The following is a 17,584-nucleotide window of genomic DNA, read 5'->3' as shown; positions in this document are numbered from 1 at the left end:
GGTAAGCGGAGGCTCTGGCTGGTGCCTGCTAAGTGACAGAGGCATTCTGACCTCTTCATGTCCCCTTCAGGGCCATGTGTCTCCTGAAAACAGAAGAGCTGGTAAAGATAATGCTCTCATTTTTTCCCCAGCCCCATCATTTTGAGAGAGTCACTTCTTAGCTCATTCATTTAAAAACCAAAGCCAGGTCTGGAGTATAACTCAGTGGTAGAGCACTTGACAAGCATGTGTAAGGACTTGGGTTACATCCCTACAAAACAAAACAAAACGCCTAATTCTGACTCCTACTAGGAGAGTGCTGTATCCTTAGATACCCCCCATCAGCAGGTTGGAGCCCTTGGCTTGTTGGGTAGTTAGAGCTGATGGGGTCTCTGGCATTCCCAATCCCATGCTCCCAGGGATCCCACCTATCTATAGTTCCTGCTGTGTCCCAAGCTTCAGGAGTGCTGAGGCCCCCCACTTGTGGCCACTGATGCTGAAAAAGGGCTGATGCTTGCATCCAGTTAACAGACCCCATCCTTCCTAATACCCTGACTCTCCTTCCCACCTCCCAACACTGCCTAGGCAATGTTTGTGTTAGTTCATTCATCTCAGTGTGTAAGAAAATATTTTTACAGTCACAGCCTCAGGGAAGGAGCTGTCAAAGCCTACCTCTCAGCTCAAGGAGCTGGCTTTTGCTGTACGGACTGGCTCTTGTACACGTTGTCTATTTTCTTTACCTCACTGCTCAGATGAGAAAATGTGTAGTAGACTATTCTTGCTTCTGTAGCCCTGAACTCCAGATTGTAGTCTTTTGGATTTAGAATGCCATAAGATTCCCAGGGGTGGGGGGAATAAACAGAAGAAAAAAGCTGTGTTTCTTCTGACTTGTAAAATACCCCATCAGATACCGTTGTAACCACAGCTACTTGGTGCACATCACTGCCTCACTTCCCCTTTCTCAGCCCACTCTGATTTGTTGAACATGTTCAGGCTCTCCTTGTGGGTTCTGCTCACCATGGAGGCAGCAGCTGCTGCCCCACTAATGAAGCATGGAGGAAGTGTTCCTTCTGAAGGGAATCACTTTTGCACTCCAGGCAAAGAGGGAGGTTCACCAAGCCCCAGGAGTAAGACATGGGTGCCACAATTAAATCCCTGTTCATAGTCTGCTGATGCTTCTTTCTGGGGTAGGTAATAATATTCATTATTTAAGGGGGAAATTAACATTTTTGTAATCTGGAGCCCAAAAAGTGGAACCTGCTTGCTTCCATACTCCTGCCTCCTCAGAAGGCCACACAGAAACCCCATTTCTGAGCCACAGCACGGATCTTGTTTCTCATGCTGATGACATCGCCAGACAGCACTCAGAGTGTTAGTAATTACATGTCCCACCCAGAGGAGTCCAGATGCTGATCCCTACCCAGTGCTCTGCCTGTCCACTAAAGTGCCTCAGTGAGGTCTTTCAGTGACTTTCAGCTATTTAAAGGCTCCAAACCTGTGTTTAAAACCCCTCTTTTGGCCTGTATAGCTCAGTCGTAGAATGTGTATTGAGCATGCACGAAGCCCAACACCCCAAAAAAAAAAAGAAAAGAAATTGTCTTAGACTGGGGGCATGATTCAACGCCAGTACAGCAAAAAGAAGAAGAAAAAAAAAAGAAAAGAAAGGGTCTGTGCAAAGCCATAAAGTATAGCAAATTAAAATTTCACTTCCTCAAGTAGCTAGACCTTGTGATTTAAAAGAAGCCATTAAAAGAACATACAGTGACACTTGGACATGAGACAAAGGTTCCCAGGTGGCCACTGTTCTTCCTTCTCTTCCCCTGGATGCTGAACACCGTATTTTATTGCAGTAGGGGAGACAGATGACTAGAAATCTGTGGAGAAAAAACACATCTCTTCTGAAAAACTTAGATTAAGAATATACCCATCTAATTTCTAATTTCATGGGTTCTCACCTCTTGATTTGTGTATCTCAAAGGGAAATGAAAGGTTTAGAAATGTAACATACAAGACTAGGAACTGGTCTCTCCTTGCCATTGATTTGGGGTGGGAGGCACAAGGAGGCCTACCCCAGCCAGGCCTGCCCCTTTCCATCTTCTGAGTGGCTCTTCCTGTGCCATTTACTTCCCTTAGTTTGATGTTGGTAGATTTTTGCTTGTCTGCTCAGGCTGAACATTAGCCTGGTTCAGTTTTATTTTATTTATTTGTGTTTGAACTCACTCTACCATTTGAACCATGCCCGCAGCCTCTGGCTCTATTTTTGCTTAAAACTTTGAGACACTTGACATTTCCTAGCACATCTCTGGGGGTAGTGCATGGCACACACATTGTACGTGCATTGTATCTCAACTCTTACATGCATTTGGTGGGGGGGGGGAGCCTTCATCTCCCCCACAATGTAGAGAATCCTTCTGCAATGAGCTTTTATAGCACAAAGCATCTTCCACCCTGTCACATGTGTACAGACTGGGCCTGCTGAGCCCAGCAACTTCACCCTATTGCCATGCTGCCCACCCACTGCAGCATCACAAACCAGCCATCTGGATTCTTCACTGTCATTGCCTTGAGTTTTGAACTGGACCTCAGCCTTGGGACACAACGGCTCCCCCATGCCAGGAACAGAACATTGGTACTGCCCAAATTGGCTTCTTAGGCTGGAGAGTGAGAATAGTTGACAACAAAGATTTTACTCATTTTCTTTTGTGTCAGATTGTGTAACCTAAATAAGACAGAATTAAAAATGAATGAAACCCCATTCCCAAACTACCAAGAAATTCTCCTGGACTGCGAGGTGTGGCTCAGTGGTAGAGCACTAGCATATATGAGGCCCTGGGTTCTGTCCCCAGCTCCACAATAAAAGGAAGGGGGGAAGAGAGAGAGAGAAAAATTCTTCTAACCCTGCACATTTCGCATGTTGCTGTCTATGAGTTTGATCTGATAAACTGAGCATAGTGATTGATAACTGGCAATGGTGAGCAAAAACTCTATGGTATCTGTAACAGGAATTGCATAAAAAGGCATTGCATTGGCTTGGTCACTTAGCAGTAATATAGTGCATTGCTACAAATCAATTGAGAAGTGACAGCCCACCCCAAGGGCAGGTGAGGGCTGGCTGGGGACCATGTGTCAGGAAAGTGGAACTTTGAAATGCAACTGAGAAATAAGTGTGTCTCCTTCCTTTCCCTGATACCTTGGAAGGTGTTGTTCAAAGGCTGAAAGAAAGTCAAAACCCCAAAGTGTCTCTAGGTAAATGAAGGATTTTCTAGAAGTATGACTGAAAAGGGAATAATCTAACCCTGGGACTTCAAAGACTTGCATGTGGAACTAGCGGCAGCATATCAAGGGGAGATGTGTAGAGCCAATTCGTAGCTAATAAAATGGTGATGTTTATAGTACTTGAAAGTTGGTATTTTAAATTTTGTATTCCCACATGGAACTGCAGTTATTAACAGTAGCTCAGCTTATGAGAAGCCTATTTTCTTCATAAAGTCTCTCTGGATAGTACCAAGCCAGTGACACTCCAGGACCCAGCTGGTGTATTGTGAGGAAATACAGCATTCTAGACTGACATTTCTGGGGTCTAGATACCTCCCTCACAGGCCCTCCTCATAGTGTGTCAGGCACTGGCTGTAGAGAGCCTTTTGCCACTGAATGAGGAATGAGAGCCAAGAAGGTGGCAGAGATGGATACTGAGATGAGGCAGACCCCAGTTCCTGCTCAGCTCTGGACCAGCTTTGTGGTGTCCTCTTCCTTTTTGTCCAGGAATCTCTGAGTATGGCCCACCAACTTACTTTCCTGTGGTGTCTGCCCTCATCTTTTGCTTCTAGTCAGAAATTCTTTCCTGGGCTGGAAGTGTGTCCATCAGTAGAGCACCTGCCTAGGAAGTGTGACGCCCTGAATTCAAACCCCAGTACCACAAAAAAAAACTTTTCTTTCCTGCTTTGACTCAGAAAAAACAGGGCTGGAGTGCCAGGTGTGGTATTGCATTCCTGTAATCTTAGCACTTGGGAGGGTGACCAGAACAGTGCCTGATATGTCGGAGGTACTTGGTAAACATTTCTTACATAAATTATTAGTCTTTCTTGCCCTTAGAATAAATCCATGATCCCTATAAGGTATTTCTAATTGTTTCTGATATTGGCACCAATGTAGTAGTCAGGCAGAATTGAGTTACTAAGTTGGAAATGCAGAGCCTCAAACCAGACCCCCATCACAGCATATGTTGTCCCTGGGGATCTCTGGGCTGTAAGTAGAGCTAGGCCTTGGTCTTAGCCCCTGCACATTTCATTTTCAAATCCTCACTTCTTATAAGGAAGACACTAAACCCTTGTCTGCCTCTCAGCCTCTGGGTTAGGGCCCTGGGGATTTTGAAAATTAAAGACTGATGTGTGTTTTAAGTTTCAGATGAGCACCCAAGCTCAGTGTCTTGAGAGTTTGTTTTTATCAATGGTAGGGCACTTGCCTAGGATACATGAGGCTCTGGGTTCATCCCCAGCACCACAAAAAGAAAAGATCCAGTGAGCCAGACCATCTTTTTCTCACATCTCCATAAAAGGCAAAAGAAGTTGCAATCAAGGTCAATGCCCCTGGGCCTTGCTTACATGTTCGTTTCAGGTTCTAGTCTAACGTGGAACTCCCCCAATTCAATTGGTTTTTCCCTTCCATTTCTTCTTAAAATGGTATTTATTGGGGTGTTTTTATGATTACAAGAGCAATGAGCAGTCATTATGGAAGTCTTGGTCATGGTTTCAGCTGCCCACCACCTCTCAGGGACTGACCACTGGCCATTTACAGTCTTCCGTTTCCTGTTGTTAGGCCAATGTCTTTTCCTCCCTCTCCTTTTTTTTCAAACTTAATATTTCATTTCCTAACTTTTGTTCTTGATATTCTTTTATCTTAAATTGTGCTCTGTATCAGAAAGGGTGTACAAGGAATGCAACCAGCCTAAAAAGAACTGAAGCTATATTTTGTAGTATCCAGAAAGTAGAGACACATTTTAAATATATGTGTATGTTTACAGGCACCTACTTGATTTTGAATGTATATTGGTTGTATAATTGTGTGCTGTGGTAACAATTATGGATGCTGTTCTATCCACACTCCTGCCTACTCATATGTAATGGCAAGCCAGGAAGCTGCAGAGACTATTAACACTGTACTTGAGGAATTTATCCAGGAATCTGAACCTCAACACACACTCTATACTTTGGAACCAAGAGGGCTGAATATATCAGCTGTGAGGAAGAACAAGTTTTTTAGGAAAGAAGTCTTTCTCCGCTGTCCTCAGACATCAGCTGGTCATGGTCATTTCTGTTAAGAACACTTGAAATAATCAGTTCTCACACACACTATGTCTGGCTTTAATTTTGAGTTGTACCTAATATGAGTTTCACTGTGCATAAAGTGTTGTGGACAGCAGTGAAAGGCTTTAAGGAGAGAGAAAATGTGGACCCTACATTGCAAATGTAGAGAGACCTTTCCAACAGTGGTTTGTGTGCTTGGCCCTCCTGTTGACTTAAGCCCTATTCTTATCATACGCCACCACCTCAGCCTTTCCGCTGTGGTCCCTGAGACCTGTCCTTCCCTGGGTTTCACTATTCCCTGTGTGTGCTCCTGTGGTTCTGTGATGGTCCCTTGCTTAGCTCCTCTCCCTCTTCCAGTGACCATCAGGTCTCCCCAAGGTCTAGAGATGTCTCTCTGCACGCTGTCTCCTCTTAGTTGCCCATTACCACTCTGGCCAGCATTGTTACTGTGAGTTGTTGGCGTGTCCTGTCAGCTCAGCTCAGCTCATCCCCTTTTGGTCTTGCAGTCTATAGTGTGACAGCTTCCTCCCAGCTGTGGTATTGGATTCCTCCAAGAGATGGGACAGCAGGGAGTGGTTGACTCTCCATGACACACAGGAGGAGAGTGATACAGACTGGTGAAATCACCTCTGTGTGTACACTTTTCCCTCAAGTTGTCCAGGCTCAGAATGCAAAGAATTGCAGATGTCAGAGCCCTGCCCCCATCACAAGATTAGGAGCTGCCTGTTTCAACCCAGGGGACCTTTCTGTGGACATAGTGGCTGAAGTTAGCAGATCCTCCTTACTCCTTAGACTTAGGTAAGGTTAGCTTAATCTCAAGCCCATGTATCTATGGCAGCGTCTTAGACTACTTCACTTAGGTTTGGTTGGTAACCTCAGGTTGCCACTTGCATACACTGGCCACATACTTAGTACAGGCTTTTCCTCAGAGACGGGCGGACCTATCCAGGAACTTTGGGCATATTTTGAGGAAGGAGCCCCAACAGCCAAGACCCAAAGGCCACTTTGTGTGATAATACCCCAGTGTCCTCCCAGCAAGGAATAGAGGAGGAAGGGACAATCCGCCCAGCCGTGAAGAGCATATGTACACCTCTAAGGAAATTCTCCTTCATTAAGCCGCGTGCCCACGTCAGCCCCATTGCCTGGTGCCTGGGCCTGCTCTTGTCAGTTTCTGTGCTGAAAAAAGGACTTGATTCATTTGTAGACTTTGTTTCCCCTGTTTCTGCTTCTCCATTTCTTGTATTTTTTTCTTTTCCTCCTGTTGTTCCTTTCTCACTTTTTATGCTTTTTGTCCTTTGCTTGTTTTTTATTTCACCTTCTCCCTGTCCCTCTCCACTTCCAAATTCCTCCTCCTCTTTTTCTCTTCCTTTTTTGTCTTTCTCTGTTTCCTCCTCCTTCTCTTCTTTGTTTGGTCCTTTTTGAAGTTGAGCCCAGTGGCGGGACTCCACGGCGTAGACCTCTCTCCTTCTGCCCTTGCTGTGTCCAGGAAGGTAACGTAACCTCGCTCACCTCATCCCCACTGCCTCAGAGGGGGTCGTAGCCATAGTAGTCCAACAGGGAGCAAAAGCCCAACAATTGCTCTTTCCTCCTCTGATACTTGACCGCCTTAACTGAGAATGTCATAAATATGTGGCAGTTTCTTACAAGGCACAGTATCCCTTTGACTGTCTAAGGGAGGACCGGGTACAGAGGGAAGCCAGAGAGCCTCCAGGCCCGGCATCTGGAGGCTGCAGTACTCTTGCCTGCCCACATCAGCGCGTGGGGCCAGCACACACACCCCAACCCCCAGGGGAACCTGGATCATGGGGGAGTTGCTGCCCACTGTGGCAGCCATTTGTGTTGGTGGAGTCAAGGAATACTGTCCTTACAAAGACTGGTTTACACAGATGCTCCCGAGTTCTTTTCCAAAGCAACCACTAAAAGCAAACTTCTCTACCTTGTGTCTTGCTGAGTGTGTCTTGTTTTGTTTTTTAAGTTTGTCTGATTTGAAGTCTGTTGTGGTGATAAGATTGTCATTGAGAAGGCATGTGGGCAAGGGAAGGGGAGTGTGGCCATGACTAATCCCTGCTAACCTCTTACCTGCTCTCCATGGCTCTCACATGTGACCTTCACCCACCCCACCACATCCCCTTGCTCATCGGCTGTGATTGAGCTCCACCATGGCTCATGAGCAGTGTTCAGATGTCCCCCAGTGAAATTTTTTTTGTCCTTACATGCGGGGGAGTCTTGGCGGTGCACTCATGGCTTGCCAACTGGGCAGCTTGCATGCCTCAGGGCTCCATATCCATGGCCACGAGGGCACACTGTGCAGAGACGCTCCGGAAGGAATGCATGGAACTGGGCTGTAGGCTGCTTCAAAGCCAAAGACCCAAGTCTATTGGATTGGGTGAGGAGAGCATGGGCCCCTCAACAGGCCAGGGGGGCTTTTGTCTTTAGAGTAGGGCTCAGGGGCAGAATACCAGCTCAGGAGCAGGGCTGCATGTGCACTGGGCACAGAGCAAACACTAACCTTTGCTTGTTTGAATGCAAGTCACTTCTGCCTCCTGAGTGTGGTTGTTGGCTAAAGACACCTGACTTAGGCCTGATGTGCATCTAGTAAACACTGCAGAGCTTTGCCTTTGACTGGTGTGTGAGAAAGTCAAGGTCAGAATGCAGGCAAGAGTGAGAGAGGTGCCCACCATAGGATGTGCTCCATTTTCCTGTGCTAGGACACTTCACTGGGCTGGACCATCCAACCAGGTGACTCACAAAGTGGAGAGGACTTTAAGAGATTTCCCTGTCCAACACCTCTTAATTTGAGGCCTGTGGATGGACTTCAGGAAACCTGTGAACACCCTGAAGTTCTGTATTCAGTTGCTCAGTGTGAAAGTGCCTGCCTAACAAGTGTGAGTTCCTGGGTTCCATCCCCAGTGCTATTAAAAAAATTTATATATTTATATATATATGTGTGTATGTAAGCAGTTTTCTAGGAAGAGTCCTTAGCTTTCATGAGATTCTCAAAGCAGTTTGTGGGGGGCTGGAGGGTGGCTCAAGTGGTAGAATGCCTTGCCTGGCAAGCATGAAGCCCTGAGTTCAAATCCCAGTCCAAAAAAAACAGTTTGTAATCCAAAAATATTAAGGAGTCTCTGACAATCTCTGAGGCAAGTCCACACTTGCCATGAGCAGTTTTGTGTTCCAAGGAAGAGGAATTTGTTCCTTCCTTGGAAAGTTCTTCCTCCATCCTTCTACTACAGTTAAGCCCAGAGGGTCCAGCTGCTCTAATGGAGGCTTAGGCGCCAGTTGTGTGTTGTCTCATGGTAGCCCAAGTCAACAGGTGCCACCATTCCCAAAAACTGCTGCTGGGATTGGATTAGAGAAGGAAGAGGCCACCTTCCTCAGTCTCCAGGGTCTGCTGGTGAGAAAGCTAATAGCCACTGCAGTGCCATCCCTGCTACACAGGGTCACTGGAATGTTTGTTGGAAGCTTAGCAAGCTGCACACTAAGTAGTTGGTGGCTCACATCTGTAATCCTAGCCACTTGGGAGGCTGAGATCTGGAGGATCACCTGGGCAGGGTGCTTGGGAGATCCCAATTTCTCAGCTATTGGTTAATAGCTGGGTGCAACAGCATGCACCTGCCATCCCAAGCTATGAGAGAGGCTCAGATCAGGAAGATTATGGATCTAGGCCAGCCCGGGTAAAAAAAGTTTGCAAGATCTCATCTCAACAGAAAAAAATTGGGCATGGTGGCACACGCCTGTCATCCCAGTGACAGCAGAAAGCTTAATATAGTAAGATCTTGTCCAGTCTGGCCTGGGCAAAAAGACCCTATCTATAAAATAACCAGAGCAAAAAGGACTGGAGGCATGGCTCAAGCAGTACAGTGCCTGCCTCATAAGCTCAAAGCCCTGAGTTTAAACTCCTGTAACACCCCGCCCCGACCAAAAAAAAAAGAAGTGCTGTCTTCCTAGTCAGAATACAAAACAGGAATGAAGCGTCAGTGTTACTAAGAGGCAACAGCCCAAAAAAGATCTGGGTTAAATGAGACTGACTGCACATAGATTATAAGTTTCCTCTAAGGAGACCCAGCAAGTAACAAGTAGACATTAGAAGTAGACATTAGAAGAATGTCAGCATTAAAAGGGAAGGGCAAAGCAATTTAAGACAAACCAAAACAAAGCTACTGAGTCTATAAGGAGAGAACAGTCACCACTGGCCAGGGTTACTGGTAGAGGTGAGGGAAGAGCCTAGTAGAACAAATATAAAGTATAGGCTCTGTCAGATCCTGGGGTAGGCATGATGCAGGGGCCTGTTGTTTTCTGCCCCCCACCCAAAGCTGTAGGCAAACTTTGGACGTGGCTTGGGAGTGTTCCGGCAGCATCTTACTTAGCTCTCTTTGCACATTTGCCCCAGTGTGATGATCCCTCCGGCCGGGCAAACAGAAACCACCTCTGTGGCCTGATACTCACTCTCTCTCGCAGGCATGGGCAAGAAGGATGACCCCAAGCTGATGCAGGAGTGGTTCAAACTGGTACAGGAAAAAAATGCCATGGTGCGCTATGAATCAGAACTGATGATCTTGTGAGTAGCCTGAGGTTTGGGAACCCAACTACAGGGGATATCAGTGCCTGACATGTCACAGCAGGCACACACACCCATCCTAGCTTGGTGGGGTTAGAGGGCTGGTTCCCAAGTCACTGACCCTGTCTCCCTCTTCACCCCAGTGCCCGAGAGCTAGAACTGGAAGACCGGCAAAGCCGTCTGCAGCAGGAGCTACGGGAGCGCATGGCTGTGGAAGGTGAGCAGCCAGTGGGCTTGGGGAGGTGGTGTGGGTGACTGTGCCCACAGGCTGCATATCCAATATCTTTGGCCACTCCCCAGATCACCTGAAGACTGAGGAGGAGCTATTGGAGGAAAAGAAGATCCTGAATGAGATGCTAGAGGTGGTGGAGCAGAGAGACTCCCTAGTGGCCCTTCTGGAGGAACAGCGGCTCCGGGAGAGAGAGGAGGACAAGGATCTGGAGGCCGCCATGCTGTGCAAGGGCTTCAGCCTGGACTGGTCCTGAGCCTGGCCTGTCCTTGCCCTTGGTGGATTGGCATCCAGCTAACCTGGCTGCATTCTCCCAAACTACGTGGATCAAGATGCAGGAGCCTGGCATTCCCTGGGAGTTTGCACTCAGACACACACGTGCTGGTGTGCTATGGGAAGACCCTCCCAGGTGATGATGATTATCTGAGGTGACGCCACCTCCTGGGAGGAGGCCACTTGAACTTCCTGCTCTGGAGGGAGGAGCAAGGTGCATTTGATGTATGCTGCAGAGAGAACTCCAAATGGTCCCTGATGATGCACTGCCTGGTGCCTCTTCTTTCCGCTGGCACATTTGGTAAGAGAAGGAGACAGCTCCCTCTCTTCAAAGCCACCACCACCACAAAGAGCACCCACGGAGCAGGGCAGCCGTCTTCATGTTCCTTAAAGCACCACCAAAGAAAAAGACACTCCGCGAAAGCAAGATGTGGATGGAAACTAGGGAGGGGCAATGCCCCTCTGAATCATTATGCAAGTTAGGGTGCAGTAGGGGATCTGTCCCCAGCCCTACACCACATACTCCACCCCCAGTGGCCAAATGCCCCAGGCCTCTCACTAGCTGTGACCTGAGGCCCATGGATTGCTGCATTTTGCTTTAGTTCACAACCATTTTGACACTGGAAAGTACTGACTTTGGGGAGCCAGGGAGGCCCCACATGTCAAGTGCCCCGTTGACAGACAGGCATTGTCCCTGTCAGTACCCACGTTGGGCAGAAGACCTTTCTAGACATTTTCCTGTGTTTGCACATTGAAACAAAGCTGATGACCCTGCTAGACACTCAGCCACTTCGGACCTTTTTGTCAGTTAACTTATTTTTTAATACTTGAAGCAACTTCATTTTTTATATCTATACTAGAGACACTGATCACCTGGCACCTGCATATAGGAGTGACAGAGAAGTCTCTGCTACATCCCATGCAGTCTGATCCCAAACTGAACACTTGTTACACACCTCTATTTATTAGCCTTCTTCATGACCTGGTTGACATCAGGAAGCAGCTCAGGAACCTCCGGGTCCTTGCGCACAGCTTGTCTGGCCCCTCCTGTTGCTGTCTGGCCCCTTCCTTCACCCTGCACTCTGCTCTTCTGTGGCACTGGACTTCTGTATTAGAACACTCACTTGCCCAGGATGTATTTCAGCACCATGGGAGACCAGGCAAAGGTGCCACTCTGGTCTCTGCCTGTTCGGTTCTTGGCTCTGTAGAACCCGTTTTTTTCCCCTGTTTTGGTGCCAGGATTTTACTTCCCTGCACACATATGATGAAAAATGTTTGAGGATAAGCCATCTGATGGCTGTCTGAAATCGTGTGTGGCTGGACCTTGTCATTAGTCTGGCTGATGAGGATGCCCTTGCTTGAGCCACACAGGAATGTTTGTGCCACCTACCACAGGTCCTGGGATTTAGGCTGGTATCTCAGACAGACAGACTCTGACTCCAGACTCTGTTCCCTGCCCTATACTAGGACCTTCTTGGCTTGGCAAGGGCTAAATAAGCATGATGTAACCAGATCCATGAGCCAAAATATTCATTTCTGTTTGTAGCTCATCGAGCCACTGACTGATGAATTTGGAGGCCTAGGTGCTTGTCTATGAGAAGAATCAGTGTATGGTCAGTACAGGGATGAGTCCATCAGTACCAGACCAATCAGAAGGGGCACTTCAGCCACTCCCCGTGGGGAAGGGCCAGTGTAGAGAATAGGCCTTCTGTGGCAGCTCTTCAAAGCATCCCAAGGCAGAGCAGGCCAATGGCCCAGGCTGACCTTGGACCTTCCCACAGGAACCACATTGTGCCTCAACTTGAACATTCATTCTAACCACAAAGGAGCAAAGAACCTGTCTTCTTCGCTTTCTCTAAGAACTGCCATCTCTCCTGTGGAAATCCAGATGTGCTGCTAGCAACCATCACAGCTCCAGCATCTTTACTTCTTTTCTAACAAAACAGTGTCTCCATTTCTGTTCTCTCCAAAAGGAAGAGAAGAGGGTGTTCTGGATTCCATCTTCAACCCCAATCTGCCAATCAAACTGGACTTTGGACAGGACCTTCACTGCCTGTGTGGCCTTTTCCCTAACCCTGTCCTCTCAGATGCCATCTGCAAACCCGTAGCATTGCCTGCGTTCCTGTCACTCCTGCTAACCCAGAACAAGGAAGCCATTTCCAAAGTTACTGGTAAGGGATGGGGAAGTAGTGCTGTGCTTCAAGTGGCCTTGTGTAGCGGAAACACCAGTTGTTCTCTTCGCCTCTTGCCGCTGCCCAGTCCTGGTCGGCCATGACATCGCTGTGTCCTCCAAAGCACACACTGCTGCCTGGAGTCACTCAGAAGGGGACTGAAGACTGCAGAGAGACCCCAGAAGTCCACCAGCCTGCGAAACGTGCCCCAGCTCCACCCTGACAGTGCTAGGACTTCAGTTCTCCTAGAGCACTTTTTTAAAGCTCCCAGTTTGTAACCACTTGTTTGCAATACATTTTAGTAGTCTGGAGACTTGTTTTCCACCTCTGGAAATGCATGCAGCTCCAGGCAGATGTTCTTTCCGAGAAGTCTTCCCTTGAAGGCAGGGAAGCAGGGTATGTGTACACATACACACAGGTAAGATGCAGAGTTCATTCAAGCGAATTCAAATGCAGTGGAGACCCATACTCTGCATATCAAAGGGGGCAGGAGAAGGCAGCCCCTACTCCTGAGTTTGAGGCTAACTGGCAGCTCTGTGTGGGATTTTAATCCTGCTCAGTTGATGTCTTTGGGCTTTTGCCTCAGCAGCCATCCTCAAGCTGATTTTGACCAGCAGAGGTAGATCATTTCTTAACCCTTTCACAAGAGAAGACATTTTTCAGTGGGGCAGGAAGAAAAATGAATTAGGAAAAAAAATTAGGGGCTAAGGATCCTAGCTCAGTGGTAAGAGTGTATGCTTAGCATGCATGAAGCTCTAGGTTCAATCCCTAGCACCATACACACAAAAAAAATTAAAAGCTGGTAATATCAGACCCACAAAGGGGAATGGTCTGTTTTATGCGCAATAAAAGTTTTTAAAAGAAATAGTGTATTTTTTAAGTCATTTCACTATAATTGGCAGTGAGCCAGGACACCTTTCCAAGTAGGTGGTGTCCATGCAAATCAGAGTCTAGTGTATGTAGGTGTGTACAGAGTTGTTTAAAAAATGGAATCTTTTTAGTTTATGATATTTTTTGAATCCCCTCATATCCTGACTCAGCCATCAATAGCTGGCACTTGAGAAACTATATAAAGCAACCTCTTTTGGTAAGAAACTGACCTTTGGAACTGAGCCCCTCTAGCCTCTTACAAAGAAGCGTGTTTTGCTGGGCACTGTTGGCTCACACCTGTACTCCTAGCTATCCAGGAGGCAGAGATCAGAACGATCACAGTTCGAAGCCAGCCCAGGGAAATAGTTTGTGAGACTCTATCTCGAAAAAGACATCACAAACAAATAGGGCTGGGGGAGTGGCTCAAGGTGTAGGCCCCAAGTTCAAACCCCAGCACCACAAAAAAAAAAAAAAAAACATGTTTCTTGAAACATTCTCCAAGTTGGAGCAATCCTGGCTCCTGACAACCTCCTTCCAGCTTGGCCAGGATACTCAGTGCCTTGGGGTCTGCAGCCTCCAGGCCCAAACTGGTCAGGTCTATCAATGACCCCAAGTTCATTCAGTGCATAGGGTTCTGGAGGGTGCTAATGTCACACTGCTTTAGCCTGTAGTCATCCCTGTAGAGAACAGAAGAAGAGCTACTCCAAGACACTTCAAGGCACCTTCCAGCACTCCTTCCCCATCCCATGGGGAACTGATCCATTATCCTGGACTTCTGTCCCTGCCTCTCTCTGAAAAGTGTTGAAGAAGCAGCAGCCAGGAGCTGAGCGTTGTGACCTGGAGTCACTTGCGGAGGAAGCTATAGCAAGACCTTCTGTGTTACCAGAAAGAATGCAGACATGACTAGGACCAGTGTGAGATGTTAGGTGGGAAAGATGAGGACATCATACAACCAGCTCAAGAGGGAACACTGCAGCCTTAGACTCCTGAAAGGAAAGATGGCTCATGTCCCTGTCCACTGAAAAAGAGAGTAGAGCTTGGCAGGCACATCGCCCAGCTACCTTCTCTTTCCACAGGGGGTTGTTTGATCAGAGCTCACATCAGGCAAGATGTGGCTGCAGTTCAAGCAACCCAAGGTGGCAGGAAATGATGGTGATGGTTTTAGCCAGGGAGCCAGAAAAGAATAGTGTGGAGCTGCCTCAGGAGCCCCCTTTTACCTCAGAGAAACCACCACAGCTGATGTCTACAAAATCCCTCCTGGACCCTGAATTCTCTCAGTCCCTTTTTAGGAGTCAGATTAAAAACTGGAGAGCAAGAATATTTCATCTTATTTCAGTTCATTAGTGTCCAGACTGGTCCACTTCACAAGACCCTCTTTTGTGTCACCTGCTCAGGTGGTCCTCCCGCAGAGATAAGGGCAGGTGGACTATGACCTGCCTGAAGGCCAGCCCAGCTCAGGGTGTCGCCAAAGCATACTGAGCGGGTGAGGCCAGACTCCAGGGTAATACTCCCAGCCAACTTGGTCCTCAGTTTACCAGTAACATTTTTGGCAGCTCTACTACTTATGTGCCCTGCCCTGGGGTTTTTTGGTAGCTGGGACTTAAACAAACAGGAAGTTGGAGTGCCAGTTTCTGTGGTCAACTGAGTTTGCCTCTTCCTCCACCTGAGATGCTACTATTAGCGAACAGTGCGGGGCAAATATTATCCCTACATACTGTTCCTCCTTCTCATGCCCCCCATGGTCTTTCTGATCTGAGTTGACTAACGTATGGATTGCAGCCTGTGGGTCAGCTGTGGAGGTGGCAGGGTCCCAGGACTAGACAGGATCCAAGTTGAACCCTAGCAAGCCTGAACCCTAGCAAGACTGCATATTGCATTGAATGGTCTCCAAAGTAGGTAGCTATGGCAACCTCCAGACCCAGGGAAAGGCCCTTTGTAACTGCTCAGTATTGTGGAGCTGCCCTCTGAAGCTGTGTGAAATGAGAGGTTGATGGCTGTACCCAAGGGGAGAGTGGGAGGGGTATGAGTGGGTGCAAGGTATGAGTGGGGTGGCAGAGTCTGACCCTCTTCCCCAACGCCAGCCTCACTTAATTAACTGGTCAGTGCCTCACTTTTCCTGTCCATGGTGGGGCTGTCACCAGTCTATAGGATGCGTAGATCTTTCCCAGTAGTGATTTGTTCACCTTGAAGAAGGGGTCATAAGCCCTAAGGAGAACCAAGAGGCAGATGCCCAAGGTTATTTCCTATCTATCTGCTGAGCCAACCATATTAGTTTATTTTTAATTATTTTAAGGACTGGTCCAAATCCTCTTTGGTACTCTCATGAACTGAGAGCTATAGGTCACTGGAGACAGACAGTGTAGACTATTCAGATTGGCCTCCCTGAAGTCTGCCATCAGACCTGCTGTCCCAGCAGCAGCTCCAGGTCCCCATCCTCCACAGAGCTGTTGTCCAGCATAAGTGTCATCCAGATGGAGGTGAGGGTGTGTTGGTATGAGAGTGCTGACCAAGGGTCAAAGAAGCCAGGGGCTCACATACAGGTGACTGGCCCAGGGAGCAGTGGGAATAACAAGCATTTCCCAGGAGAGAATCCTGCAGACAACCCATGGCTTGGCTTCCCAGTTTGCCTTAGGTCATCTCCCCCATGGTCTGAATGCCACATCTCTCTGCTTAGGAAAGAAGAAAGGGATGCTGGCAGCAGCAGCAGTCGCCATCAGCCAGCACCTCTCAGCTGCATTTCAACTAACTTTTTTTTTTTTTGGCCACACTGGGGTTTGAACTCAGGGCTTCCTGCTTTCTAGGTAGGCATTCTACCACTTGAGCCACATCCCCAGTCCTTTTTGCTTCACTTTATTTTTCAGGTAGAGTCCAATGTCTTTTGCTCTGGGCTAACCTCTGATCTTGATCCTCTACCTCCCATCTCCTAACTAGCTGGTATTATAGGCATGTGCTACCACACCCAACCCTCACTTAGCTTCAGGTTTTTCAAAAAATTAAATATCTTTCTAAAAATATCACTAGGGCCAGACTTGCTGCATGCTAGCTTCATGCTTCAACTGAGCATGCTTCTGACCCCAGTAATAAATGTTTTCAGCTTTCATCAAAGTTTTTAACTTGACCTGTGGAAATCAGGAGGGCAGATTGGTTGTAGGGCTCACACCTGAGACCCGCACTTCCTGGACTGCTCTGAACACAATGCTGACAGTTGTGGGACTGAGTCCTCTCTGGTTGTCTTATAGGGAGTAGCCAACTAAGGTGACTGCCCCATCTCCCTCAGTTCTGCAGCTCCAATCCTTGTCCTGTGGTAGCACTTGGTCACTCAGCCACCTTAACAAACAGTCAAGGGGTCAGGAGTTGGCAGAACCTCAGTTCCTGGGGTGCCAGCCATCCCAGAGGGCCTGGGTCCCTGTTCCTGGAAGATTCAGGAGGCAGCTCCAGCCCTGTGGAATTCTCCTATGGACAAATACTTTAAGAAGTATTGAGAAAAGGTAAGTTCTCTCACACCCCACACCTGAGAAGAGTGAGTAGAGGGAAAACATCGTGTTGTGATGAGCTCCTGCCTTTTCACCTCTGTGGTCAGGAAGTTTTGCTCCAGCGTAGCAAAGGATGGCAGTACTCATGTGGGGAGGGCCCTTCTGCTAGGTTAGGAGGGGTCTTTGGGGCAATAAAAAGATGTCTCATAGGTGCTGGAGTGAAGTTTAGTGATAGAGCTCTTGCCTAGTATGCTTGAGATCCAGAGTTCCATCCCCAACACCACAAGAAAAAAAAAAAAAGAGCTCAAAACCCAGCTGTGTGACCAGGAATGAAACATGAGGATCCTATTTCCAGCCAGAATTGTGGTAAGGAGTGCACTGATGGACTGACCTGAGACAAAGTCTCAACAAGCAGAAGATATCAACCCTGAGTAGACTGGTCTGCCAAAGCCCATCAGGTGCTGAGAGGGGGAAGACAGCTTGTTGCCTGTCCCAAGACATCCTAGCTGCCCTGCACACCCTGCCCCAGGGAGGCTGTACCTTCCTACTCTCACCCAGTCAAGCCCAAGTGGAAGCCACGATGGTGTCCACCCCAGGGGCCTTCATCCCAGCCCTGGTTCTTCCCTCCTCCCCAAAAAAGTGGTCTCCATGGACCCAGGGGAAACTGAGTGTGCCCCTGACTGTGGTACATGTGCTGCCCATTGATGATGGCACCAGGATTCTGAGCG

At 47.9% G+C, this 17,584-nt stretch overlaps 1 protein-coding gene across 16 annotated transcripts in view; it reads left to right on the top strand.

Moving 5' to 3' along the window:
* The window catches only part of Mical3 (microtubule associated monooxygenase, calponin and LIM domain containing 3), a 202,530-nt gene extending 189,152 nt beyond the window's left edge, over window positions 1–13,378 (top strand). For 12 of the 16 annotated variants that reach the window (XM_074076458.1, XM_074076457.1, XM_074076455.1 and 9 more), the window contains 4 exons: window positions 6,707–6,772; window positions 9,741–9,840; window positions 9,984–10,057; window positions 10,141–13,378. In XM_074076458.1, coding sequence (XP_073932559.1) covers window positions 6,707–6,772; window positions 9,741–9,840; window positions 9,984–10,057; window positions 10,141–10,325 — 425 coding nt within the window. In that variant the 3' untranslated portion in view covers window positions 10,326–13,378. The remainder of the gene's footprint in view (window positions 1–6,706; window positions 6,773–9,740; window positions 9,841–9,983; window positions 10,058–10,140) is intronic. The other 4 variants (XM_074076459.1, XM_074076450.1, XM_074076447.1 and 1 more) reach the window with 1 other exon arrangement.
* Window positions 13,379–17,584: the final 4,206 nt, after the last annotated feature.

This window comes from Castor canadensis, chromosome 6 (assembly GCF_047511655.1).
Source record: "Castor canadensis chromosome 6, mCasCan1.hap1v2, whole genome shotgun sequence".
Taxonomy (NCBI): Eukaryota; Metazoa; Chordata; class Mammalia; order Rodentia; family Castoridae; genus Castor; species Castor canadensis.
The sequence above is the reverse complement of the archived record's forward strand: the minus strand, read 5'-3'. Positions and strand labels throughout refer to the sequence as shown.